The sequence below is a fragment of the Myodes glareolus genome, chromosome 5, assembly GCF_982192425.1.
Source record: "Myodes glareolus chromosome 5, mMyoGla1.1, whole genome shotgun sequence".
In the NCBI taxonomy this organism is placed as follows: domain Eukaryota; kingdom Metazoa; phylum Chordata; class Mammalia; order Rodentia; family Cricetidae; genus Myodes; species Myodes glareolus.
In genome coordinates, this window is record NC_142030.1 from 91,582,265 (window position 1) to 91,610,174 (window position 27,910).

Sequence of the window (27,910 nt, forward strand, 5' to 3'; positions counted from 1 at the left end):
CAGTGGCTCGGGGCGCGCACACACTTACGCACCCTCGCCCGCTGCCGCTGCGCCAGGACAGCCAGTGGCTAAAGCCGGCGGGGCCAAGCAGCCCGGAGGCTGGCGGCAGGGTCTGCTCACCGGGTGGCAGCAGCATTGCCCCAGCCAACACCCTTTCCGCACTCCAGGTAGGTGCCTAACGTTTTTTGTCTGTTCCAGTCCAGGGGCTTCCCCGGTGCTGTTCCAGGAGGGGCTCAGAGCTTAGCCTTTATAAATGTCTTGCTTGAAACTTGGGAGGGAACAGGAACACGCAGCAGACTGAGTCCCGGTTGACCTTTCACCCCAGCCCCACAGTGACCACCCCTCAGGCTCTTCCCCATCCTGTCTAAGTGGGTGGCATTCTGCAAGGCCTGATTTATCCGCCCAGGAAACTGGCCCTCAGGAGGGTCCAGAAATCTGAACAGGCAGTGGTAACTGCCTGCCAAGAGGGCAAGGGCTCCTGGGCCTGGCCTGGACCCCAGTCAGTGCCAAGTAGCTCTGTAAGGCCAGGCCCTAGCCTGTCCCCAGAAGTCCCTAGAAGAATTTCAGTCTGAGATTCCAAATTTGAGGTCATATGAGGGGCTGCTTCAGACAGATGATCCCTTTCCAAAGTCTTGGTTCTGCTGGACCAGAGAGGCTCTGGAAGCGGGGAGAGAGCACAAGGCAAGTCTGGACAAAGGCTGGCTGTCCAGGAGCTGGGACTTGGGAGAGAAACTGAGGCAAGTCATATCCCAGGGGTGAGGCTGGAATCTAGCCTGCAGTTCCTTTTCCCCTCCTCCTTCCTCAACCTTGTCTTCTTCCCAGATCCCTCCCCCTCAGCCTCACTGGTGGGAGGGAAGGATTTGCTCAAAGTTTGGCTTTCCAGGGGATTCTAAAGAGAGGGGGCAACCCCTCTGCTAGCCCCATGGCTTATGTAATGGGCTGCAGGAGAGAAGCCGCACCTGCCAGGGACTGTCTGTAAGCCTCTAAGACCACCTCTAAGACTGGCTGTAGCACTCAGGGGCAAGGGGTAAGATGAGGCTGTACCTGTAGGGCAGTGTCTTGGACTGCAGGGGCAACCCAGACCGCGAAACTCTGTGCACCCCATTCCCGATTCCAGGAGACAGGGGAGTTGAGCTTTCTTCCTGCCCGCAGGGTAAAGCTGCCCAAGTTGTTAGTACGTTTGTAATTAGTGTGACCAGCACTGAGTGGTTGTGCATGCAATGACCTCAGCCCTGGGCAGGGGTGGGTTTGAACACCTTTTCCTTCTGCCAAGGAGGCAGGGGAAGGTACTGTCCACATAGCCTGGTCCTGAGCTCATACAGGCAGCTAATTCAGGCATTCTCTCAGATGTCCCATCATCTGCTTAGCTCTGAGATGATCTACCACCTGTCCTAGGTTCCGTTCAAAGGGACCAGACACATCACTAAACAGCAAGGACAGCAAAGTGTGGGCCACCTGTGGGAGGGGCAAGGCGGCTGAGGCTCCAGGGCTGAGGCAGAGAAATGGTCTGGAGGTGTCATATTTCAGGGCTGCCTCCCAGTCAGAAGCATTCAGCTCCTCCCAGGGGCTCCACCAGCTCACTCTGGAGAGCCAGGCTCAGGCAGAATCACTCAGTGCTTCAACCACAAGGTCAAAGTCCTTCCTACTATCCTGTGGGAGATCTCGGCCAATTTAGAGGCCAGCAGGAGATGAGACAGACAAGGAGTCTCCTAAGCTGATGGCATCAAAGACACTCAAGGTCCACACTGCCCTTGTCCGGGTGAAGTGAGGGGTTTGGGAAGAGAGGCACGCTGCCTAGGGAGGCGGGGCCACAGAAGGGGCCGGCTCTCTGACCTTCCTCAGTCTCCACCAGTCCAAGTCATTCCCTCTATCTCCTACCCCAGAGGTCCACAGGCCCTCAGTCTAACCTCAGACTCCATCCCTAGTGACCCTCCGCTGGGCACCTCCACTTTCTGCCAGTTTGAGTGGAGGCACAAGCATATTAACTCTGAGTACCTGTGATCCCCTGGACAGTTGTGTGTCCTACCTTGGCCAGACTTCGGCTCTCTCCTAAGGAATGCCTACCTGGCCAGGATGTATGTGAGCCAGCTTCTACGCTGCTGCTATCAGCCCTGCATTCGGGAGAGCTTGAAGAGAGCAGAGTCCCTCTGCCAGAAAGTTTTTCCAGCCAAATAATGGTGGGGAAACGTATTTCAAAGCCGATCTGTACGATGGGTTTGGGGCAGTATTAGTGTTTTTGGAGAGTCTTCAGTGTGGTACCGGAGCATCAGGGAAGACGAGGTTTATTGGCACAGAGGGAAGACCCAGAGCAAAGAACATGCTGCTGAAGTATGAGGGACTTGGATCCGTCAGTAGGTACTTCTGAGAAGGAAATGGAGCCATAGGGCAAACTCCAGTCACGTGACTGTTAAGATGGCTGCAGAGCTGGGGTCAGTGTCAGGTCCAAGACTTGAGACAGTCATGCCTAGAGGCAGAAGTTAGGCTGGGTGACAGGTACATTTCCTCTAGCCTCGGGTCATCCTCTTTCAGATGGCAAATGATGACATCCTTTTCATCTGCCTGCATGCTGGTATTTCTGGTTCTTCAGGAAGACCGCTGACTCTCATATAGACTGAAATCCCCAGGGATGTTGCTAACGTCGGGCATTCATAGGGCAGAGTTCACCCTCCTGGAACAAAGTTCCTTCTGTGGTTTAATGAGTCCGTGTTTCTTTGTCTACTAAGTGAGGTGCAGCCAAAAACAAAGGTGGGCAATGTCCTCGTCCCAAGCCTGAGCATCCTCCATCCTACGACTCACTAGAATATACCTCAACATCCATCTCAGCCATACGGCCCCCTTCTAAACTGCAGAAGTCAACCCTGCCCTGCTCACAGGCGCCCAGCCTGATTTGAAACCATCGGGTCTCCTCCAGAGGGAGCCTGGACCCTCTCAACATCTGTCAATCCCCAGGACTTTGAGGTCCCCACATGCACAGGCTCCTGCTCCCACCGGCTTGCAGAAAACTGTCTGGGCGCTGGAGGGTGGGGTGAGAATAAGGAGTCTCCTCTCAGTGAAGGGAGTGGCATGCAAAAATTGCCTGCTAATGCATGAGGTCCTCTTCCTCCAAATTTGATCCTTTAGAAACAAGTTGATACAATTACTCAAGCTCCTCCAGCTCCAGTGAGGATCCTTCTGAGGACTGGAGCTAAAGAGCAGCAGAAGGAGGCTGCACTGTATAAAAAAAATAAAGTGTGGCATGTGAGATCCTTCTCTCAAGGCCTTTGCTTGCTGCCCCATACTACACAGAGAAGGGCTGGCAGGGTGGGGCAACTGACTGGACCCTAGTCTTCATACTTCCTCCCCGAAAGACCTAAGTCATCCCACCCCCACCCACCCCCATCCCTCTGGGCTTCTTAACTCTGAAGAGTAGACTCCAAGAGCCTCTAGACTCCAGCGTGCAGACCGAGGGCCAGACTCCCCCACTTGGTGTTGACAATTCAGACAGCCCCCTGAGCTGAGAATTACAGTATCTCCAAGGGACTTATCATCTGCATTGATGCCTCAGGAACTGGCTGCAAACACAAGAGTCGCGCATGCTGGGGAAAGAGAGAACTGAGGACTTCCACCCCCTCTCGCTTGGAGCTGAAGATCCCCATCCCATCCACTCCTCCCTAAGCACCTCTCTACTTCAGGCCCTTGCCCTGTCCAATGGTGCCTGGCCTGGCACCCTGAGTGCCCCAGCAGCCTCCACCCCTCTGCTCAGAGCCCCATCCTCCCAGCAGACTGTGGTGCCTGAGACCCTCCTGGACTTTGATGGTCCTGCTGCCAGGTAGTGATCCCCATCCTAAGCGGATGACAGGCGTTGAGCCCAGTCTCTCTCTGCCCTAGTCAGGAGTTGGGCACATGAGAGAAAAATCACTGAGAATGCCATGGGCACACCCAGGCCACCATGTTTCCTGAACATGCGGTTTGGGTACAAGTCTGCCAGTGGGCTATCTTTGTGCCATAGTCTGGGGTGATTGCTGGAGTTTGCCTCATTACATCACCCCTGTGGAATGGGAGGGAGGAGCTCTTTCAAGAGATGGCAGGGGTCTTACCATTAGCTTAAGACTTTGTTAGCAAGCCTGACTTATACAGTTGCTGCGTGTGTCGATATCCTGGAGACAGGGGGAGCTTGGCTATAAGATCTGATCTTTCCCAAGCGTTGGCAGCAGCCCAGGTATGGTTGTGACCTCACCATCATCCCTTGAGGTGACTCTTCTTGATCCCATTTTACAGAGGAGAAACTGAGGTGCAAGGGTTTAGTCCTGAAGGCAGTAACTCAGGTTATAGTAGCTAGAGATGCTAGATCTCACTGGTTCAGTAACCTGCTCTATAACCTGGGAGACATGCTACAAGGCAGAGGCCGAGGTGAGCTTACAAGAGGCCCGTGCACTACCTTAAAGGTTGACCCTACATCTCTCTGTCTTCTGCTGTGCTCCAAACCCTCCCTTCCCACCACACTGTATTCATGACTACCTCACCCTTTAATCTCTGGTCTCCTTGACTGGGGAAAGAAAGAGCTGGGGCCTGAGCTGAACATCTCAAGAAGCACCAAAATGCTGTTGAGTTAGTACTTTTGTTTTATTTTGTTTTGTTTTTGTCTGACTCCATAGAGATCCTTAGCCAAGAAACCCCGTCGTGTGCTGGAGTCTAGCTTATAGTCTGCTGTCCCCAAACTGTCCCCCCCTCTCACTCTTTGTTTCCTGAACTGGAAACTTCTAGTGTCCCTGAAGCTCTCAGTGGCCTATTCTGTCATGGCCCTCACAGAACCACCAGCCCCTTGATGATGACAGCCTGTACCCGACTGTGACAGCCTGTGCCTGCACCCCTGCACCAGGGCAGCTGGCCTGGGCAAGGCTTGGCTGGCTCAGAGCTGGCAAGGCTAATCTGGGGCTGGCATAACTCCACTCCAGCCTCACTCCGACCAAAAAGGTCCTCTCCATCCTGGGCCTTCTAGAACATGGCATATGGGGCGGGGAGATGACTCATCTCTGAACTCGGAAGCGCATCTCACGGCTACTCTCTGCTGGCCAGGGAGTGCCGTCTCAGTTCCTGCCTCCTGTGTGCTCAGCACAATGCCTGGCTCATGGTCACTGAACACTGTAATGGGGTTGGATGTGATAGCACATTCCTGTGACCCCAGCTGGTACAAGAGGCTTGCCTCCCATCGCCATCACACGTGTACATGTGTGTGCGTGTGTGTGCACACATGCATGCACGTATGCATGCATGATAATGGGAACGAATGCAAGGCAGAGTGGATGTTGGCTGCCTTATCTTCAGGAAGGCAGTAAGCTCCAACCTTTACTCCAGACTTGTGAGTGAGTTTATTCAGAGCAATTGGACTCACTATATATCACTATATATCTGATAACACTGGGGAAGCCCACATCCTCCTAAGGTCTTGGTCCCTAGAGGGCGCCCAGGGCATTTAGATCAGACTGATGACCGATAAAAAGCCTGGACTAAAGTTTAAGGGGGGCAATGGGATTGGATTATCCATAATCTACAGTCTTCACCAGAAAGACAATGCAGAATCTTGACCACCGCATGTCTGGGGCGACCCCTGTGACTTCATCTCTGCCTTGCTCTGGTGTAGTCAGATAAGCACCCACAGCCCGGCCTCCTCCCAGGCCAGCCCCGTGAGCCTGAGCTGAGTTCTAGCCCAGACGGCTGGCAAAGGGAAGGAGTAAATGATGATCAGCTTCCCCATGCCAGGCGCGAGTTCACGATTCTCCAGTCACAGGGATGATTTTCACATTCCTCAACAAGGGAGCATCCTGGGAAAGTCAAGAGCAGGAAGTGGATAACAAAGAAGATGGAGGCAGGAGAAGGGGGGCGTCTAGAGCCATCCTCTCCCTCTTTCCCCACAGTAGACTGACAGAGGTCCAAATGACTCCGGGGCTTCACAACCACTGATGACCAGTACAGGGGACACCGCAGGCAGCCATTGATGACCAGTACAGGGGACATTACATGTAGCCACAGAACCATTATGTAGTGCTCACATCATCCCCATTTTACTGATGGGAAGTGATGTGAGACTCCACATCAGGGGAATAATTTGCCTGACCCCATAGAGCTGTAAAGAGGTGACGTCAGGGGCTAGCGAGACGAGACATGGTTAAGAGTATGGACTGCTCTTGAGGGCTTGAGCTAGGTTCCCAGCATCCAGCTCCAGGGGGTCTGACACCCTCTTCCAGCATCTGTGGGCACCTACACTCACATGTGCATACCCACACAAGTACACATAATTAAAAATAAAACCAATTTTACAGGGGGGAAAAGGAGATGCTTCTGTTCTTGACCCCCACCCATGCTTCTTGAGTTTTCTGGGCATCCCTGCGACACCCTGGTGAGCCCAGGGCACTCTTCCTCCTGACTTTTGGCAGCTGGAAGGAGGAAATGCGCGAAGCCAGGTGGAGGAGGGCTGGGATTTTTTTCTGTGAGGCGCATCCCGAGCCCTCATTCATCTATAGTCTTCCTTCTTGGCCCACGGGGAAGGGGTCCTGACTGCTCTCTCAGGAAGCATGAGAACCTGAGTTGAAGGACCTGACAGACAGCGATTTCACCAGGGACACAGATGCAGACAGCAGGGCTCCACAGCCAGTTAGTGGGGAGGGCCTTTCCTCGGGCCTTCTGCAGGCAGGAGGGAGGGCAGGCTGGTAGAATCTGCAGCCAGGTGCCCTGAGAGGTAGCTCTTGAGAGGGAGGCAGGGGCTGTGGTGACCAGGCTCATCCCAATATCTAGAAGGTTGCTCCTGGGAGTCCCTGTCCCCCAGAAATCGGGAATTCTTCCTGAGGAGGAAAAGATAGAGAGGTGACCCCATCCCTGTCCTTGCCTCTTCACATGAGGTCCTCATCTCCTCAGCCGTGGTCCTGCTCTCTGTGGCCGGCCCAGTCTCTGCTATCCCGGTGTAAGATAGAAGCTGGGCGGTGAACCGGTGTGGTGGGAGTGGGGCTGATAGGACCAAGGTCAAAGAACCTTGGTGCTGCATCTGGAGACCCCAGCCTGGGGCAGGGCTAAGTCATAAAACTTCCCTTCGAGGAAATCAGTGCTGGTTCAGAGACTGTGCAGCTCCAGAGGGGCTTGGTGGCCCCCACCCAGGCGACTGTGGGAAAAGAGCAGAGAGTTGCCCTGGTCCCCAAGTACCACAGGAAGATGTTGTTGGCTCCCTTCCCAGGCACACACCCCACTCTCTCGGGGATCCTCTGACACAGAGGGATCACAATTGCCAGCAAACATGCAGGAGGGTTCCTGCCTTCCAATTAGTTCTGCTTCCACTTCCTGATCGGCACCTGCTGGATGGAGGGAGAGGCACCGGGCAGACCAGACTCCCAGGGGAGGTGAGGGGCCGGGGCAGCAGGAGGTACTCAGCCCGGGAAGAGCTCCTTGATAAAAGCCAAGCCCCTCCTCTGGGACCCGAGGAGGATGAGTGCTTGTGCAAGTCACTCACCAGATGTGTTTGCAGCTGGGAGGGGCGCCGTGACTGAAAGCTCTTGTCCTCTGTCTCCTTAGGTGTCTCTCCGTCTCCAGCTGATTCTTCTGGAGCTGGGCTTTGGTTCCTGCCCTCTGGACTCTGCCTCTGCCTGAAACACCCACCATGGGGACACACGGCAGGAAAAAGTCATGTTCGCTGCTGCTGGTGCTGGCTACAGTGGCCCTGGTCTCCTCTCCAGGTAAGAGTGCCGAATTCTATGGTTAAGTCATTACTACCACTTAGGCGGCAATTCCTCTGCATTGCTGAGGCCATTTTCTTGCTGAATTGTTCCCATCTGTGAATCTTACCTGACCTGTGGAGTCGGGAGGAGAGGAAATGGATCCTGGTTATGTTGAAGATGAAGAAAAATGACCCAGAGAAGCTGAATGGCTTACCCTGTGTTAGAAAGCACAATGTGGCAAAGCCAGATCTCCATGCCAACCGTTGGAGCTGTGAGCTCTAGAACAACATTGCCCAGTGTGGTAGGCATCACCAAGAGTCACCCCTGAGCTAACTTGTGATTTAAATGAAAATAATGCCTTTGGCTGTGCTTGCCACATGGTCAATGCTCAGTAGCCACTTTGGACACCCCAGGCCATAGGACACCTCCAGCATATCCAGAAATTTTTCTCTGAAGAATGCTCCAGGGTCCTGGACCCAAGGGGTTAACAGGTACTTCATAGAATCCTGAGAGACTTTCTTGAGGCAACCTGGATGGGAGGGGCAGAAAGGGACCAGATGAGGCAGAGCAGAGTTGCTGACAGAGGGTCCCATCTCCATGGTGATCTCCGTACTCAAATCAGAGATGAGAAACAGTTGGCAGAGGGCAGAGAAGGGAGCAAGCAGAGCTGGAGGGTTCATGTCCTGGAGCTGAACTCTCCAGGGCTTGTGCTGAGGGGCCAGCTAGCTACTGTTTGGCTGAACCCCAAACTCAGATCAACAGGAGTTTCTTTTTTCCCCCAAGAACTCCATGGGAGAAGGAGCACTCATCCCGCAGTCCTGGAGTCTAGACCCTACCCTGGAGTTTTGCCCACAACCCTTCAAGCCATGCCTTCTAGATCTTTGTCTTGGCTGGCATGCTCAGAAGCTCTCACTGGGTCCCTGCTGCTCTGATTCGCCCTGCACCCAGCTTTATGGGGGTGCTGAGAAGTTGGGCCAACTCCAAGACCCCAGGTCTAGTTATCTGCCCCAGGGTCCTCCAGACCGGGGGAACTAAAAGCAAGAGGTGTGAGCACCGCTCAGACTACCCTGATCTAAATGGGTCAGGAGGCAATTGCCAAAGGGCCAGGACCTGGGCTGCTGTCTCCCATGTGTGGCCCAATCCTCTATCTACTCTTATCTGAGACCTGGAAAGTGCTTCTCTGTTCTTGGCTTGCTCACCTGACCCTAAAATAGAGCTCTGGACCACTCACAGCCCCCGGCAAAGAGAGGAGTGGCATCTTGCTTCTCACAGCATCTCTCTGGCTCCTTCCTCCCACTGCAACATTTCTGATGTCTTTTCTGGGGGAAAACAGTAAACAGGGGCAAAGAGTGAGGCCATGTGGGACAGGTGCTTTGCCCAGGACTTTGTGTCCGTGGTCACCTGTGGGATGGGATATACGGGTATGTCCGTAGCTCTGGAGGGAAGTGTGGGCCATGTGACATTGTCTGTGCACCAGGGGCTGTGGGGTGCGGGTGTGAGGGAGGTGCAGCCTGTACCCTGATACCCTCCACTCCAGCCCCTTTCAGAAGCATTTTGTTTTTCATTCCCAGAACTTCTGATGTCAGGTCTCTGGGGTGGAACCAGGGCCTCAGATGGTTCCAAAACCTGAAGTCAGAAATCATGACCACTGTGGTTAAAAATGCTGGCTGCAAAATGAGGCTGGATGAGGCAGATCTCCCACCTTGCTTTGAGGTGGGGCAAGTTGTTAAACCTTCCTAAGTCTCAGTCTTTGTTGGTGAGATAAGAATCACACCCCCCCCTTCTTAGAATTCAGAGTGTGGCATCAGGTGACAGTGAGCAGTGGGATCGACAGCACTATTCTTATTGTGGCTTAATTATTACCAGTGAGTAGAGCTACTTGTGAATACGTAACATACATATGGAATGAGCAAGCAGGGCTGAGTTCCTGGAAGCTGCTATTGTATAAGGGGGTTCCCAGCAGCCGGCCACCACTGCTGTCTCCACATCCTTCCTTTTCCTCCCTCTGGCCCTCCCTCTCCCCTCTCTGCAGGTGGTCCCAGCTGGGACAGGGTCCTCCCCACCCTCCGCCATCATCATTAACTCTGGATTAAGCTGGGCTTTCCAGGGGGAGATGATGCAGTTGCTGTCACACACCACCTCTGAGGCCTCGGGCAGTGGGCAGCGGCAAAGTGACAAGCACTTGGTGTGGGGTCGGGGTGGGCAGCACAGACAGGACTCCGGGGAGGTCTTCCGCAGTCCACTCTGGAAGTCTACCTCATTCCTCAGACACAGGGCTGCTTGACAGATGTCCCCACTCCCAAGAGGCCAGAGCTGGGCCTCAGCTGCAGCAGAGGGACCGCGCTTGGAAGAGGGCTGGCAGCTGGATGTGCCCAGAAAGAAGGCACTAATTGGTTAATGGAGTTCCCTCCTCCCATCCCCCCACCTGACAAGGAAGGTCTGAAATCAGCTGCATGAGAGATAGGAGCCAATTAAGGGGCCTGGCTCCCATCTGATCCCACAGTGGCAGAGCCCCCACTGTGCTGATGCAGGTGCGAAGTACTGTCCAGCCCCCTGCCTGCTGACCCTGTTCTGGTGAGATGGGACAATGGCGTATGCAGAGCAAGGTGGTGACTGCAGTGGGGCTGGCAGATGTGAACCCCGTTTGCTAAGCAACACTACCTGCCTGATCGGCTGTGTGGTCATTGGGCCTTTTTTTCCCTGAGATGTGACACAGTTTATAAAGTTGTCCCCGCTTGACCCGCTACCACACACCCAACTTCCAGCCTTTCATCTCCTCCGACTCCCTGTCATGGACCTGGGAAGTAAAGTCTTCCTCTTTTCATGGGCAGACCCCAGATCAATACCCAGGGGAGGGGGCTAGAACTTGCCCAAGGAGGCCCAGCCCAGCCTCCCAATGAGCACTTTTCACTGGATACACTGCCCTAGGAGGGCACCGGACTCCAGGAACACATACCCTTTTCTGCATTTCCTGCTGGTGACTTCCCATGTGCCACACCTGTGTGAGGGTCTCTGATAGTCTCACAGTCTTGTCCCGAATGCTCTCTGTGATGTGGTCCCCTGTGCTGTCTGCTCACGGTTTCCTTCCCTGTACTGCAAGGTCCTTCAATGCAAGGGAACGTGTGTCTGATTCGTTTTCACAGCCCAGTGCCAGGTATAGAGCAAATGTTCACTGTGTGACCGAGGTAGGTGACAGACAGTGCACTCATGGATTGATGGGACTTGCCCAGCCTATTTAAATTCATGAAAATTAGAATTCAATTTTGGTTTCTAAATCACCTTCCAGATCCTCGGTAGCCACAAATGGCCACCTACTGGACAATGAGAAAGTGAAGCATCCCCACTAAGTTCTGCTGGACAACATGCCCTTAACATTGGACTTTGACTGTCTCACACCTTGAGCCTCTGGTGGTATCCCCTATTTGCAGGATGGAGTTTTGTCCAGGGAACCCCAGCTACCTTTGGACCTGTTTTCGAAGACCAGCCTGTAGGCTTGCTCTTCCCAGAGGAATCCACAGAGGATCAGGTGACGCTGGCGTGCCGTGCCCGAGCTAGTCCTCCAGCCACCTACAGGTGAGCCATGGATGCTGGGAGGCCCTGGGTAGCCGTACGGGTTCTCCTCACATCAGCCCTACCCATTCAGGCCTGAGGTCCCACCCCAATATCACTCCTTCCTGCTGCAGGTGGAAGATGAACGGCACTATTATGAACCTGGAACCCGGCTCCCGTTACCAGCTGATGGGGGGCAACCTGGTCATCCTGAGCCCCACCAAGGCACAGGATGCTGGTGTCTACCAGTGCCTAGCCTCAAACCCAGTGGGCACTGTCGTCAGCAAGGAGGCGGTCCTCCGATTCGGCTGTGAGATCCGTGGGAGCCAAGATGTTGGGTGTGGGTAGATGGGGCCAGGAAAAGGTGCCCAGGAAGGACAGGTGGCAGCCCCAGGCTTTCCTGCCCACAAATGGCATGCTAGAAACTTCTTCTTTCCCATGGAGGAGGAGCTGGGGAGCCCCAAGCTCGAAGACGGTGCCTGAGCCCTGCTCTCCTTCTCCAGTTCTGCAGGAGTTCTCCAAGGAAGAGAGAGACCCGGTGAAAACCCATGAGGGCTGGGGGGTGATGCTACCCTGTAACCCACCTGCCCACTACCCAGGTAAGTGGAGCTCCTGAGCCACCGGGGGGGTGGGGCTGCACCAGAAAGGACATCTAGATGCTCGGGAGAGGAAAGACAAGACAGGAGATGGTAAGTCTGGACTTTAAAAGGCTGTGCTATTTCCTGGGTGGGTTGTGTGATCCCAGTACCCAAGGACAGAGCTGAAGCCATCTCTTCCTTCTACATGTCTCCTCAGCCCCTGTTTAGAGCTACAAGCTCTCCTGAGCAGGCAGAATATTCAGCATGCCCAGATTGCCTGTAAACCCAGCACACCCCAGTCTCCTCAAATTCCCTTCCTTTCTAGGTTTGTCCTACCGCTGGCTCCTCAATGAGTTCCCCAACTTCATCCCAACGGATGGGCGTCACTTCGTGTCCCAGACCACAGGAAACCTCTACATTGCTCGGACCAATGCCTCAGACCTAGGCAACTACTCTTGTCTGGCCACCAGCCACATGGACTTCTCCACCAAGAGTGTCTTCAGCAAGTTCGCGCAGCTCAACCTGGCTGCTGAAGGTCAGGACCGTGGGCTGTGAGGCCGGGCTGAAAGAGGCAGTCAGCTTTGGGAGTTCCCTTGAGCCCAAGAAGAACAGCTCAGAGGGCCTGGGGCCCTGCTGTCAGAGATCCATGCACTGGTTGGGCAGCTGATCCTCCTGGGGTGCCCTGCCCAGGACCTCAGGGGAAAGGGAATGTTTACAGATTCTAAACATTTATGTTTGGAGATTTGTGGTCTTTGGAAGGCACGGCCCCTAAACACAGACCAACTCCCTGGAGTCCTCTGTGTGTGATTTCCATGTCTCTCTTCCCAGATCCCCGACTCTTTGCTCCCAGCATCAAAGCCAGGTTCCCCCCAGAGACCTATGCACTGGTTGGGCAGCAGGTCACCCTGGAGTGCTTTGCCTTTGGGAAGTAAGTACCATAGGAGGGACAAGAGTACCCTGGGACTGGGCAGAGTTTCATTTCAAAGCCCCTCAGAAGCAGGATCCTGGGATGAGAGAGGGCAAAGTCAGCAGGCTAGCACGGTGCTGGTCACACAACAGACATCACCCACCACCAAGCGAAGTCAGTTCTGCCAGAAGGACATAACATAGGAGGGCTTTATAGGCGAGAGCGAATCCTGGTCCTCCTGACAGTAAATGTAGCCCTAGGCAGTTTGCGGAGCACCCAGGGCTAGAGGCAGGAAGCACAGTGTGCAAACCCCATCCTGCTGGTTCAAAGCCCGGGTTCACCGCTTGCTGACTCAGAGACCTCTGGCAAACGACCTAAAATCTCAGTCTGGGCTTCCTGACTGGTGGGTGGTCATGGTAACAGTGCCTGCCCTCTAAGATTGTTACAAAGATTAGATGAGTTAATGCATGCCAGGCCCTAAGAATGATGCTTGGCATTTAACAAGTGTCGCATGAATGTTACATTAGGTCTTTTAAAAATTACAAGGGAAAGCCTCTTTCTTGCTCTCCCAGAAAAAGGATCCATGAGAGCAGGGCTTCTTGGCCACTGCTATGTGGGAAATAATTGGGCCTCCAGAAAACATGTATAAGGAGCAATATGTGGACCTCTCTAGAGTCAGTGGCTCCCTAGCCCATTTTAGTATACAGATTACTAATAAAGTGCCTTGGGAAAGTGGGGCGATGGGAAAGGGGACCTGTAAAGACCCCGGTCATAGGCCACTGCTGACCGCTGTGGGGCAAGAGCAAGCTGACTTCAGAGTACAGATCACATGGAAAATCAGCTGCACTGGCTTCCCGGCTGTGGCTGGGAACAGGGGCCTACAATAGGGGAGCCCTCTTCTTGGCCCTTCCTTGCGGATGTTCCTAGTCTTGTTTGTGACCTCTTTCCCTCTGTCTCCTCCCAAACGAGTCCCCGCCACCTTGCCCAGCTCTTCAGGAGGGCCCGTGAGTGTGAGTGTAGGCTCTGGGGACACATGAGGCACGCACCCAGCTCAGCTCACTGCCCTCTGGCTCTTTCTCCCCTGTCAGCCCTGTTCCCAGGATCAAGTGGCGTAAAGTGGATGGTTCTCTGTCCCCGCAGTGGGCCACAGCAGAGCCCACCCTGCAGATCCCCAGCGTGAGCTTTGAAGATGAGGGCACCTATGAATGTGAGGCAGAGAATTCTAAGGGCCGTGACACCGTCCAGGGACGCATCATTGTGCAGGGTACAGAGCTGGAGACACCTCCCTTCTCTTTGAGGAAACAGCATGAAAAATCAAGAGACTGGAAGGCCTCGCCCTTGCCAGGGCTGCTAAGCGTAGTGGGAGAGGCCATTGCCTAGCTCAGCAGGGGCATACAAAAAGCACGTGTCTTTCAAGAGATTTAGTTGCTAAAGCAGTCACTGGCACAACCATAGAGTGCCAGCTTTCTTCTGCCCCCACGTCTTTGTCGCTCCATCCCAGAATACCAACAGCGCCCTCTGCTGTCATGTACAAATACTGCAACTTTCTAATTCCCTATTTAATGAGTCTAAGGCCCCGCCCAGCCAGTCCAGGTTTTTTTCTCTCTTACTTCTCCCACAGCTCAGCCTGAGTGGCTCAAGGTGATCTCAGACACAGAAGCCGACATTGGTTCCAACCTGCGTTGGGCCTGTGCAGCAGCAGGCAAGCCTCGGCCCATGGTGCGCTGGCTGAGAAACGGGGAGCCTCTGGCCTCCCAGGTAGGAAACCGGGGCTCCCTCCCACACCACCACCCTCTTCTGCTTGCCTGGCCCTCTTACTGGCTGGGCCAACCAGGAGGTCTTGGGATGTTCTGCTGCTTCTTCCCATCTCAGAGTCACGTGGCCACAGGTGGGTTACCTGTGCAGCATCACAGAGATCTGGGATCCCACCAAATGGGGACGTGATCCTAAGTCTGGCCCCCAGGAGGCCTAAGATACCCCCAACCTGATGCTGGCCTACAGCCTCTGTACCACCCCTCCTGCCTCTTCTGTCCTCCCAACAGTCCTGATCTCCCTGCTCTGCCTTGGTTCTTCTACACAGAACCGAGTGGAGGTCTTGGCTGGGGACCTGCGATTCTCTAAGCTGAGCCTGGAGGACTCTGGCATGTACCAGTGTGTGGCAGAAAACAAGCATGGCACTATCTATGCCAGCGCTGAGCTGGCTGTGCAAGGTAAAAGAATAGACCTGGAACCTGCAGGTTGTGCTGGGTGGGCCTGAGCCTTTGCTTCTCCAAACACATGCGTGCATGCACACATCTGACCACACACACACACACACACACACACACACACACACACATGAGTTTTCTTTGGTTTTTCAATGGCCCCTGAGTAGCACCAGTTTTAAGATACTAGACTGAGAGTGATCCAAGGATATGGCTAGACAAAGCGTGCTTGCCGCAGTGAGTGGTGATCTTTACTTAACCTAACTCTTTCAGCCCTGTGGCCTGTGGCAAGTCGTCTGATTCTCTGCCTCAGCTTCCAGATTGCAGAAATGCTTCCTGCGGGTAGTGGTGGGGCACGCCTTTAATCCCAGAACTTGGGAGGCCGAGGCAGCTGGATCTTTGTGAGTTCAAGGTCAGCCTGGTCTACAGGGCGAGGTCCTGGACAGCCAGGGCTGTTACACAGAGAAACCCTGTCCCGCAAAACAAAACAAAGAAATGCGTTGTACTGCCCTTGACCACTGCTCTGAGGGGAACTGAGACGCAAAGAGCGAACTATGAAAGGCCTGACCTTTGTTTGACAGGGACAGAGGAACGTGAGCCCCTTGAGCTTGCTACACAGCCTTTTTCTGCTATAAGATAGACATGAGGATCCTTTATTAGGTTTTTAATAGGCTCCACAAAGACTTTTTTAAAATTTTATTTGTATAAATGCTAATATTTGTATGTGTATCACATGCCCACAGAAGTCAGGAGAAAGTGCTGATTCTCCTGGAACAGGAGTTACACGTGGTTGTGAGCCACCAGGAGTTACACGTGGTTGTGAGCCACCAGGAGTTACACGTGGTTGTGAGCCACCAGGAGTTACACGTGGTTGTGAGCCACCAGGAGTTACACGTGGTTGTGAGCCACCAGGAGTTACACGTGGTTGTGAGCCACCAGGAGTTACACGTGGTTGTGAGCCACCAGGAGTTACACGTGGTTGTGAGCCACCAGGAGTTACACGTGGTTGTGAGCCACCAGGAGTTACACGTGGTTGTGGGCACTGGTTCACTGAACTCAGGTCCTCTGTGAGAGCAACCATGCTCTTAACCACTGAGCCATCTCTTCAGTCCTGAGACTCATTCTTTCTTTCATTCATTTATTCAACATCTCCTGAGAAATGAACAAAAAAAATATCACTCTCTGCCACCAAGCCCTGTCCAATCCAGTTGAGGGAGAGGAATAAGTAAATGTGAGGTTCATCCCGATAACTCTAAGAATGTGGTATAAGGAAATCCAGCAGAGCAGGGGTTCTGAGGTGATCCAATGAGACGGGTGGTCAGGGAAGACTCTCTGAGGAAGTCACGTTTGGATGTGACCTGAAGGAGCCAGCCTCGGAAAGATCCGGGGAAGCACAAAGATCCTGAAGCGAGAAAGGCTTGGCAGCTTCAGAGGATTAGAAAGGAAAGCTGGGGGTCGGGGTGGGAGTGTGGGGGGCTGAGACATGGCTCGACAGGATGCTGGCTGCTCTTGCAGAAGACCCAGGTTCCATTACAAGTACCCACATGGTGGCTCACAACTATCTGTAATTCAAGTTCCAGAGAATCCGATAACCCTCTTCAGGCCTCCTCATGAAGGTGTTGCATAGACATGCATGCAGGCAAAACACCCATACATATAAAAGAAAGATAAATAGATCTTTAAAAGGAAAAGGAAAAAACTGAAAGCAAGACAGACGGTTGGAGCACGTGTGGAGGGAGAGCGTGGAGAGAGATGTGACGGCGCAGGGGTGGACTCGCGCTCTAGAGACGCTGCTGCCACTTGAGAGGCTGGTCTCCAGTGGCACTTAACAGTCCTTAGCACATGGCCAGGTGGCATCTTAATGGGGGGGGGCTTGGATACCGCAGGGTGAGTGTGTAAGTAGCCCCTCTCCTACAGCCCTGGCCCCCGACTTCAGGCAGAACCCTGTGAGACGGCTGATCCCCGCAGCTCGCGGGGGAGAAGTCAGCATCCCCTGCCAGCCGCGCGCGGCCCCAAAGGCCACTGTGCTTTGGAGCAAGGGCACTGAGATTTTGGGGAACAGTTCCAGGTAGGTTCTGTGTGCCACAGCTGAGACGGCTTCTTGTTGGTCAGTCCCCTTCCCACGCCCACGGTGTACCTATCCCTGGGGTGACTAGATCTTCTGTGTCCTTGCTGCAGAGTGACTGTAACCTCAGATGGCACCTTGATTATCAGAAACATCAGTCGATCGGATGAAGGCAAATATACCTGCTTCGCTGAGAATTTCATGGGCAAAGCTAACAGTACTGGGATCCTGTCTGTGCGCGGTAAGGACCGTGGTCTGTTCAGACCCTTGGTCCGTTGCCAGGGTGCTCTTCTGCCAGCCATCTGCTCCTGGCTCCGTATATTTCTGCCTCCAAGGCTACCTCAGAACTCAGTTTCTCTTGGGATCACCCTTGGCCAATCTCCAGAAACTGGTTGCTTATGAATTTTCTTCTTGGGGTACAGGACAGGGCCTTTCCCCTGCCTGGGGCATTTCCATCCTTTTACACCAAAGAGCCTTATTTTGTTGTTGCTATTTTGTTTTGTAGACGCAACCAAGATCACTCTAGCGCCTTCGAGTGCTGACATCAACGTGGGTGATAACCTGACTCTCCAGTGCCATGCCTCCCATGACCCCACCATGGACCTCACCTTCACCTGGACCCTGGATGACTTTCCCATTGACTTTGATAAGCCTGGAAGTCACTACCGGAGGGCCAGTGTGGTAAGGCCAGAGGTCTCATAACTCTCCCTTCTTCCAGATAAGACAGGGGACCTGATATATCCTCAGTCGTTACCACCTTCAAGCCCTCCAAAATTCTCCCTAATGCTTGAGGCAGCACTCAGCAAGCCAATCCTGGGACTGACAGCCACCATTCCTAAATCCCCCAATGCCTATTCTTCTGAGTTAGAATCAACTTTAGCATTCTGGGTGACCCAGGAATCCTCTCTGCTACTGTCCCTCTTCCCCGGTACAAATGCCATCAGTAATTTGGCCCATGCAGGCTGTTTGATGTGTCACACTTTATTGTCCAGTGGTACCAAGTAGCTGATTCTTCCCATTGAACAGATAGGGAAACTGAGGCACAGTGGGCATACATGCCATACAGCCAGAGAATCCAGGTTCTGTTGCTACTAGTCAGGGCTTCCTTCTGACTCATCATACCTTGCTGTTATCTGTGCACAGAAGGAAACTGTTGGGGACCTGACTATCCTGAATGCCCAGCTACGCCACGGAGGGAAGTACATGTGCATGGCCCAGACAGTGGTGGATGGTGCATCCAAGGAGGCCACAGTCCTGGTCCGAGGTGATGGGAGTCAGCTACCCCAGTTCCCTGAGAGGTTCTAGGCCGCTTCACTCTCCCCACCTCCCGGCCCTCCCTGAAAGCTGACAGAATCCACAGAGATGGACACATTTGTTTAGTTCTTCTGTGGTTCTTCGTGGATCCTAAATGAATAGAATGTTTCTTTTGAAACCATACTCAAGAAAGAAAATGTTCCCTAAATGCTTCAAGACTTCTGCTGAGTCCAGGAGTTCCAGATTTGGTGCTGGAAAATCTATACATCCCCTTATGGACAGTCTGGGACCCTCCAAGCCTGAGACATGTCCCTACCCACCATTCTCCTCTGTCCCTAACCCCTGGCTTCCCACCCAATCTAGATCTGGAGAAAACCGACTCACACTGGGAGCCGTCCACTTCTGACCCAGTGTACTCTGCCTCTCGGTACAGGTCCCCCAGGTCCCCCGGGAGGTGTGGTAGTGAGAGACATCGGAGACACCACTGTCCAGGTTAGCTGGAGTCGTGGATTTGACAATCACAGCCCCATTGCCAAGTACACGCTGCAGGCTCGCACTCCTCCTGATGGGAAGTGGAAGCAGGTTCGGACCAGTAAGTGCGAGGCCCCTCCGGGACTGGGTGCACAGCAGGAGGTGGGACGGGGGGTCAAGAGCTGAGCCCAAGGCTTCAAAGAGAATTAAGTTTTGTTCTTTATCTCCAGGGGGCACCTAGGCAGGCAGGGAAACAGTCATAACCAGTGGGAAGGTAAGGAGAGGATGGAGGAGGCACTTGGTTTGTGCCCTTGATGCCTTCCAAGGATCGCTGCTGGAGATGCCGGCACGCTCAACATATGTGGAATGAGGGGCACACGGCATTAGCAAAGGCCCCGAGGCATCCAAGCTCAGCAGCTTCTCAGTCAGAATGACTGAAAGCTTAGCATGTGGTAGTACATGATGAGGGCAGAATATGAAGGTTACACAGGCCCAGAACCTGCCCTCATCCCGGCAACATATGGGTGCTAGCCACTGACCCCTGGGGCCTTGCAGATCCCGTGAACATCGAGGGCAATGCCGAGACTGCCCAGGTATTGGGTCTCATGCCTTGGATGGACTACGAGTTTCGGGTTTCAGCTAGCAACATCTTGGGCACCGGGGAGCCCAGCGGACCATCCAGCCGAATCCGGACCAAGGAAGCAGGTGAGTGTCTGGAGTTCTAGAAAAAGCGCTCAGCAGAGAGTGCCCCTAGCAGGAGCTGGAACAAAGTCCCAATCTGCTCCCCAGCCCTGGGCTCTGATGTGGAGGTAGAGGCTGCTGCATGGACAAACTGCCTGATCCAAACTCCTTGCTGGAAAACACGCCTGCCAGTGGCAGATCCATAATCATTGTTTCAGCTGAGTATTTAAAGACAGGAAAACTGATTTGAGCAAGGGAAGAAAGGTCGCACTGGGAGAGCCTGATCTTGGACCTAGGACAAGAACCTTGAGCCATTTTTAAAGGCTACACAAACTGCAGAAATCAGCTAATGAGGAAGATGTCTGTGAGCGTGTGTACACTTGTGTGGGTGCGTACACACGTGCAGTGGGGGGCTAGGGGAGCAGTCAGATTCCAGGCCCTTTTGCGCTGGTATCTGTGGAGCGGAAGGGATAATAATCTGTCTGTGACTGTCAGTGAACATGCATGTGTGTCAGAGCCCAGATAGGGATGCGCACGCAGAGAGAACCAGGAAGGGAGGCACATTGGCTGTGTCAGCTGGGTCACCTCTCACCACTCCCAGGGCAGGGTCTGGGATCACGTGATAGCATCATGGTCAGGATCTAGTCCCCCTCTGTCCATCTGGTCAGACCTGTGCTTGTGTCTGGTGGAGGGTCTACCTCCATTTTTCCCTTAAAGATGCTCTCCTACCTGCTCCGGGCTGCCGCTCCAGGATCTGAATCCCTCAACATTCAGCATCTGTCTAGAGTAGGAAGTTCCAGAGGGCATGTTTTCTGACCGATCTTCTTGGGACTCTGGGGTGAGAGGGGTCTCTTTGATTCTAGCATCTCAGAAACCGATGGGCACAAACAGACGAAGGGACAATAATGATCTTCCTTCTTAAAAATCATAAAAGCAGAGATCCCAGTCCTGCTGGGCTAGGTGTTAGCCAAGTGAACTTGGGCAAGTTGCTTAACTGTGCCGGGCCTCCGGCTTTCTGTCCTGAAATGTGCTCCTCAGAGGATCAAATGCAAAGCTACATGATCGTGATGTAAAATCCTCTGCGTACTGGGTGCTCTGCAGAGATGCTCAGGACCCTAGCTCTCTGAGCTGTTGGAGGCCAGTCTTGTGCTTATCAGTCTCATTTAATACTAAAGATGGGGAGAGTAAATCTACCACCAAAGAAGAAAGAAAGGAAGGAAGGAGAGAGGGAGAGCAACAAGGGAGGGAGGGAGGAAGGAAAGAGAAAGGAAGAGAGAAGGAAGGAAGGAAGGAGAGAGAGAGAAAGAGAGGAAAGAAGGAAGGAAGGAAGGAAGGAAGGAAGGAAGGAAGGAAGGAAGGAAGGAAGGGAAGAACAATAGCAATAGAATACCTTGGAATTTCCGGTAACAAAATTGGTTGGGTTTTGTTGTTTCCATTAACTGTAATTCAAAGCTCTTTATACCCATCAGCTGGAGCAAGTTGGAGTTGGTCTCTGGTTTAGCTAAGCCAGCAGGGGTGAGGGCAACATACAAGAGTAGCACTACATGGTGACGGGCCTCTCATTTAAATTCTCATTTCAACCTTGACAGAGACATTGTTGTCATCATATGGAGAGGAGAACCCAATCCCAGAAAGGTTAAGTAGCTTGCCCAAGGAAGCACAGCAAAGACAGAAATTGTTCTCAGGCTGGCTTGACTCTGAACCCATGCCCAGAAGAACTATGGGAAGATAAATTGGGATGTCCCACTTAAGATGCTCTCTAGGCACGTGCTAGGAGATTTCCCCACTAACATAACACATCTGTGTTCCTTGACCCTAACAGTTCCCTCAGTGGCACCATCAGGACTCAGCGGAGGGGGCGGAGCCCCTGGAGAGCTCGTTATCAACTGGACTGTAAGTGCGCAGGGACAGAGAAGCAGGCAGGCGTCTTCCCTCTCAGGAGTCATGCTCCTTTCGCCCCTTCCTAGTTTGTCTCCAGACACAGTGGCAGCAAGCAGAAAGGACCACTGAGTCTCACTTGGAGGCTGGCGGCTTCCCTCCCTCCCTTCTCCCCCTTGCACCCGTAGCCTCTCAGGAAACTCTTGAGAAGGCACAAGCATCCCAGGGCCACTCCTCTGGGTGAAGTCTGGGCGGAGTCAGATGAATGGGCAGGGACACATACCCATGATCCCTGGCCCATACCATGCTCTTGCCCCCAGCCCATGTCACGGGAGTACCAGAATGGAGATGGCTTCGGCTACCTGCTGTCCTTCCGCAGGCAAGGCAGCTCCAGTTGGCAGACTGCCCGGGTGCCCGGTGCTGATGCCCAGTACTTCGTCTACAGCAATGACAGCATCCATCCCTACACACCCTTTGAGGTCAAGATCCGAAGCTACAATCGCCGAGGGGATGGGCCTGAGAGCCTCACTGCGCTCGTGTACTCAGCAGAGGAAGGTGGGTTGGTGGGCCTGGGAAGGAGAAGGGATGCCCTATGGGAGGAGAAGCAAGCCTAGGGTTTGCCTCGGGTCCCTAGGATACCCCAAATCCTAAGCAGATGTAGTCCTAGTCAGGGCAACTCTGTGGGACACTGAGGTGTCTTGGGAATGTATGCCCATTCTTTATTGGTTCCCAGAGCCCAGGGTGGCCCCTGCCAAGGTCTGGGCCAAGGGGTCCTCATCCTCAGAGATGAATGTGAGCTGGGAACCTGTGCAGCAGGACATGAATGGCATTCTCCTGGGGTATGAGGTGAGCACCAACTGGGGCTGTGAAGAGGTAAGGCTGGGCTCTCCAGAGTGGGCGGGAACATCTGCCAGCCTACCAGTCATTTTTCCTGGGATCGCTAATTCCTCAGCAAGAGGATCATTTCCCCGCCAGTCAACCATTTCCTCTTTCACCCCATACCCTGGACACGTCCCTTGGTCTGGACACTCTCTTGAGTACCCACGTGACCCTGCTTTCTGGGTCTGCTGACCTAGAGTGCCGGTTATCAAGCTAGAGTCTACGACAGGACCAGCCTGGGTGGCGGAGAAGCCTGAGAACTGGGTAGCCAAAAGCTTTGCCGTACACGTTATCATCCCTTGCCCGTTTTAGATCCGCTACTGGAAAGCCGGAGACAAAGAAGCAGCCGCTGATCGCGTGAGGACCGCGGGGCTGGACACTAGCGCCCGAGTCACTGGCTTGTACCCCAACACCAAGTACCACGTAACTGTGAGGGCCTACAACCGCGCTGGCACTGGACCAGCCAGCCCTTCCGCCGATGCCATGACCATGAAGCCCCGTGAGTGCCTGCCAGGGTTAAGGAAAGTCGTGTGCCATGCGGTAGGGACTTGTAGGGGCTTTGTTTATCTAGGAAACCCCTCGCTATTCCTGCCACGTGGTCTGCACCAGGCAGAAGCAGGTCAGTGTCTCTCATCTCCCCTCCCCTGGCAGCACCACGACGACCGCCTGGCAATATCTCCTGGACTTTTTCAAGCTCCAGTCTCAGCCTGAAGTGGGACCCTGTGGTACCACTCCGAAACGAATCCACAGTCACCGGCTACAAGGTGAGGCAGGGGCACACAGAGCTGCCGTCAGGAAGTAGTCATAGAGAGCTGCAATCCCTAGCAAGAAGGTCTGAGAAACAGGAGCCTGGCATTTGGGGTTAGGAAGCCATGAAACGCAGGCGCTCTGGGTGGAGGCTATAAAAACAGGTGCACGGTTCAGCTACAGAAGGGGCAGGGCAGTGATGGGCTGGGAGTCTGAGGGTTTCGCTGCTGCTTGCACACTTGCCTTCCACCAATGAGAGAAGCCTGGCTAGTGGGAAACGGAAGGGGGCAAAAAGGCAAAACCTCGAGGGTCCAGGAAGCTGTACCTGGAAACGTCTATCCTGCAGATGCTGTATCAGAATGACTTCCACCCAACTCCTACACTCCACCTCACCAGCAAGAACTGGATAGAAATCCCAGTGCCTGAAGACATAGGGCACGCCCTGGTACAGATTCGAACCACAGGGCCGGGAGGGGATGGGATCCCAGCAGAAGTCCACATCGTGAGAAATGGAGGTACTGCCCCTCCCCTCTCCCTCTCGACCCCTCAGCAGTCCTGGTCCCCCAGATACTGGTGAAGCGATTGTCTCCAGGAGCCAACTCTAACATAGACTCCCAAAGAGAAAGGAAAAGGCAGGCAAGAATGAGTAGTCACTGTCCCATCCCTACCCCAGAACCACCCCAAGGCACAGAAGGGAGTGTACCTCTTTTATAGAATGAAAGGGGGCTGGGGACCAAGAGCAAAGGCCCCGGCCAGTGCTGTATGGGTAAAGCCGAGAACACCGCTGGTATTCAGCCCTTCACCGCTATGGGCTCCTCAGGAGAGCGCTCGGTCCTACTGCGAGGGTAGGGCTGGGGGCAGGGGGCTCCACCCCACAGTTTTCACTGCTGGTTTCAGGCACAAGCATGATGGTGGAGAATTCTGCAGTCCGCCCCGCCCGTCCTGGCCCCTTGCTCTCCTGTGTGGTGATACTGATGCTCACGGGCTGCCAGAAGCTCTGATCTTACCACTGCCTGCCACACCCAAGCTGGACACCCGCCCTAACGGACACAGCCCCCCTTCCAACGCCAAGGTAGTCCAACACTGTGCCTGAGAGTGGTTGGCTTAGACCCAACAGTACCCTTTTTGTAGGAGGTAGGGTATCTCTATTCTGCCGCAGGATAGAAACCATGTAAGGAATTTTTCTTTGAATCAGGAGGCACTGGGCAGTGACTTTCATGATTAACACTGGGCCCAATGCCTGGACCCCTTGGGGTCCTGGACAGAATGAACAGGCCTTTGGACAGAAGGCATTTAATACACATCTTCAGATCAAGCGGATGGCCCTCTGGGGTCACACGTGGGCACTGCCATCTGAGACAAAGGTTCCAGGCCCAGCAGGAACATGGACAGCAGCAGGCTGAAAACATGGCCTAAAAGTTTCCCTCTCTGAAGCAGAGGGACCTACCTGTCTTCTAGTCCTCGCTGGAGAAGCAGCGCAGCTGGTCCCGGCCTGGTCTTCCATGGCTCCCTGGCAGTCCTTCCTGTTTGGTAGCCAACAACCAGACCCCAGGTTACTGGGTTGAGATGCTACAGCACCTGATGGAAAGGGTACCAGCCTGGGGCCAAGGTCCGTTCATCATGCAGGTGGCACTGCCCTCTCAGCCAGCACTGCCAACCCAACCCTGTCACCCTCCAGATTGGATGACGGAGTGACAGAGCCACTCTAGGTGGCTAGGGGACTAAAGGGCTTGTCTTGCGGTGTTGCCTTGCCCCATCGAGATGCCTCCTTCCTGGCCCCTCCAGGGTACAGGCAGATGCCCAGCTGAATGCCACTCTTCCCTTCAGCTCTGCCACAGACGTATGCCTGCCTCCACCTCCCGTAACTGCAGGCCCTGGAGACCAACCCTCAACACAGCATCTGTCCTCCATCCTGGGAGGGAAAGGCCTCTGAGATGGGCCAGCATTAATGTGGCCACGCCTGCTTCCAGGAGTACCCTCCACCACCTGGCCACAAATGCTCCCTAAGCTGCCTAGATTACTCTCTCGATTCCCCAGAAGAAAAGGGGGTTAATAAAGGGGGCAGCCTACCTTGAGTTCGGGGTACATTACAGTGACAGACCAGACTACCTGAACTGAGGAGGCCTTATAGCTTGGCTGGCCCACACCCTGTACTTAACAGATGAGGAAATGGAGGTCCAGAGGGGGTTAGGGACTTCCTAGGGTCCCATGGCCTGTAAGTGACAAGACTTGGGCAAGCACCAGAGTCTCCTGCCTACCTGTGGGAGGAGGCACTGTGGAGGAAGGAGGTGTGGGGCTGAGCAGCCACCTCCTTGTCACTAAGGAGGCCGAGGATGAGCCCTCTACTTCAAGAGGTTCCGGCTGTGAGAAGATCAGCATGGATGAGCCAGTCTGGACAGGAGTCCTCGGCCAGCTGAGGCAGGCTTCTGCTGGGAACTCAGGAAGTGGTGCTGGCCTGTGGTGCTGGCCGGAAGCTTCTCAGGCCCTCCAAGAAGAGAGGCCAAAGCAAGGACAGAGTTCCCGAGACCAGGACCCTGTGGCAGCATGGCCAGGAAACCCCAGTGTCCACACCTAGGCCCACAGGAACTGCAGGGCAGGCGTCTCAAGAGGCAGCTGCCCTGTTGCTCCATGGCCCATTTCTGTAGTTTACAGTTAGAGCTCTATTTTGTTATGGGTTTTTAAACTTTAAGCCTTGCTCTGTTTTCCTGGGCAGGTTTATGTTAGGATTTACCCACCACAATTTTTTAAAGACGTACACCCGCACACCTTCTCCCTACTGTCCCCAAACCTACCCCCCAGCTAGGGACTGCTTTCCTGGAACTGATCAAATTCCCCTCTTCTGCTCCTGGCACCTCACATACAAGGGTGCTAGGGGCTCAGCCATGTGATCATTCTCCCTCACCAGGACCCCAAAGTTAGTCTAGCCTCCTTCTCTACCCCGTGATGGCTGAAATTTGGCTTGGGCCTAGCCCTGGAAAGCCCAAGCTAACCCTAGAAAGAGGAACAGAAAGAATCCTTCCAAGGTTTATCTATTTCCCACTGCCTTGGGCTGCAGGCGGGTGCTAGAGAAGACATCCAGTGGCTGGGCACTTAGGATTATAGAGAAGTGGGTGAAGTGGGTATCTAGGGTGAGCTGGTTTGGCGCTGGACCTAGCTCGGGTTGCGGGAGGCTGCACCTTTTCTTCTAACAAGGTCCATGAAAAGCAGGCGAGCTGCTGGGAGACCCATGAAGACTTAGCCCTGTGCAGGCAGAATTTGTTTGGGGGGGATGTGGAGCTGTTCCAGTCTGGGGTAGTCTGGGGCTTCAAGTGGAGTGTTGCTACAGTGTCACAAGACCAGAGATGACTCACCAACATGTGAGCTTGTAAATAGGAAAAGATTCTTGCTGAGGAAACGTGGATTCTAACTGGCTTAGAAAAGAGGGCTAGATTTAAATGGATCCTCAGAGACTTCCTGGCCAAGGGTCCTCCTGACTTCTACAGGCTAGGGAAGCTGGTGGTCTTGCTCCTGCTGTGGTCATGACTGTTAGGTTCCATCCATTCACATTAAACCACAAGAGGTAAAAGGGACAGTCACAAATAAGTACTCTGCCTGGGCTTAGTGGGCAGCTTAGTAGTCCCAAGGGCTAGGACAGAACTACCTGCAGATGTCTCATGAGGGACAGGGAAGAGCTCTCTGTTCTGTTTGTACAGGGACTCAGGTCACCACGGAGCTCTCTGCTCCTTGCCATCTGATGGTGTGGATGAAGAGAGTGGTTCTGCCATCCAGGGTGGCAGGTGACTCCCAACAGCAGGGGAGCAGCGAGGCTATGGGGCTTGATAAAGGACAGGAGAGATCAAAGCCAAGGGTGGGAAAGCCTGGAGGAATGAGGAAGGGGCTTCTTTTGAGTAAGCTCTGAGCAATTCTGAGTGCTCTTGCGGGATCTTGGATGGGTGAAGTCCTGACTTAAGGGGTGGGAGGTACTGAGTCCTTCTGGAGCTGAGATCCTAAGAATCAAAACGCCTAACACAGGAAAGCCTTAGAGGTGCCATCTGCTATGGTTCCCACAGCTTAACAAAGCCATCAAAGGGACTCACCCACCACAGAGCAGTCCTTATGCACTAGTGCCTTCCCCCATGGGCATTGCCTCTCCTCAGTCCCCAAAGCCATCCTTGCCTGTGCTCTGGCCACGAGCTCAATGTGGCTAGTGAGGTTTTCTTCCCCTCATGCCTTCCTCGGAGGGCGCCTTTCTTTTCCTAGTGTCGAATAGCCAATAGGACTCCCTGCATGCCAAGGGACAGCAATGTGCTCATACCTGTTACTGGTTCAGGTGTGGTGTCCTGTCTTGCTAGCCGAGACCAAACCTGGCCAGGAGTCTCTGGGTGGGATGAAGAGGGACCCTAAAGGATGTCAAGAAGCTCACTGGAAACATTTGCTGGTGGCTTGGAATGGGATTGTACCTCTTGAACCTGTACATATGATCACAGGCTCTGGGAAAGCAGGGCTTTAAAGGAAAACTGCAGAGGAACAAAATAGGCCAGCCAGCTTTGTCCAGAGTCCAGGAAGCCCCAGCGGCCTACGGCCAACAGTTTCTTTAGAGGAGACTCCACCTGCCTTGGCACCAGATGCCTCCCAGTCAGCCCCCACTTTAGAGCCTGGACAGCTCAGATCTCAGGGCTTCGCTGGCCCATGGATGACGGTTCTCTGATGCAACCCCTTTACTCCAGCCCACTGTTCACTCTTGTAACGTTATTGACTCTGGTAGCAAGCAGTTCTTAAATAAAGGTGTTTTCTCAACCTGCCCGGGCAGCTGGCAGTGGCTGCGGTCCTCATCACCTCACTAGAGCGTCCCGGGCCTGTTCTGCAACTCGTACATCGCCTTTCACGTGGCCAGCTCTGAGGATGCTGTACACAGTACAGACCGCTTCCTCTAACCTGGAGGAAGACAGGCCAGGTGGCTGGTGGGCAGGCAGGCAGGCAGGAGCACAGCTGGCAGTCAGCTAACCCGAGCAGGTCTTACCTAACGGTGGTCAACA

General features: G+C 53.9%; 1 protein-coding gene across 1 annotated transcript; it reads left to right on the forward strand.

Moving 5' to 3' along the window:
• Positions 1-27,675, forward strand: Cntn2 (contactin 2). The gene is made up of 23 exons (XM_048430723.3): positions 1-167; positions 7,540-7,700; positions 11,111-11,255; positions 11,366-11,541; positions 11,735-11,830; positions 12,135-12,344; positions 12,638-12,737; positions 13,805-13,980; positions 14,338-14,474; positions 14,797-14,926; positions 16,838-16,988; positions 17,099-17,226; positions 17,491-17,666; positions 18,129-18,249; positions 18,673-18,831; positions 19,266-19,415; positions 21,214-21,284; positions 21,590-21,824; positions 22,003-22,115; positions 22,461-22,647; positions 22,800-22,912; positions 23,242-23,410; positions 23,793-27,675. Exons 2-23 carry the CDS (start codon positions 7,625-7,627, stop codon positions 23,894-23,896), a joined length of 3,123 nt encoding a protein of 1,040 aa, XP_048286680.1. The 5' UTR covers positions 1-167; positions 7,540-7,624; the 3' UTR covers positions 23,897-27,675.
• The last annotated feature ends 235 nt before the right edge of the window (positions 27,676-27,910 follow it).

Excerpts from the sequence above, each read along its gene's own strand:
- Cntn2 (XM_048430723.3), top strand. The coding sequence starts at position 7,625 with ATGGGGACACACGGCAGGAAAAAGTCATGTTCGCTGCTGCTGGTGCTG. Across the intron at positions 18,250-18,672 it reads GGCCACAGTCCTGGTCCGAG|GTCCCCCAGGTCCCCCGGGA; the intron begins GTGATGGGAGTC and ends CTCTCGGTACAG. Across the intron at positions 23,411-23,792 it reads CCACATCGTGAGAAATGGAG|GCACAAGCATGATGGTGGAG; the intron begins GTACTGCCCCTC and ends TGCTGGTTTCAG.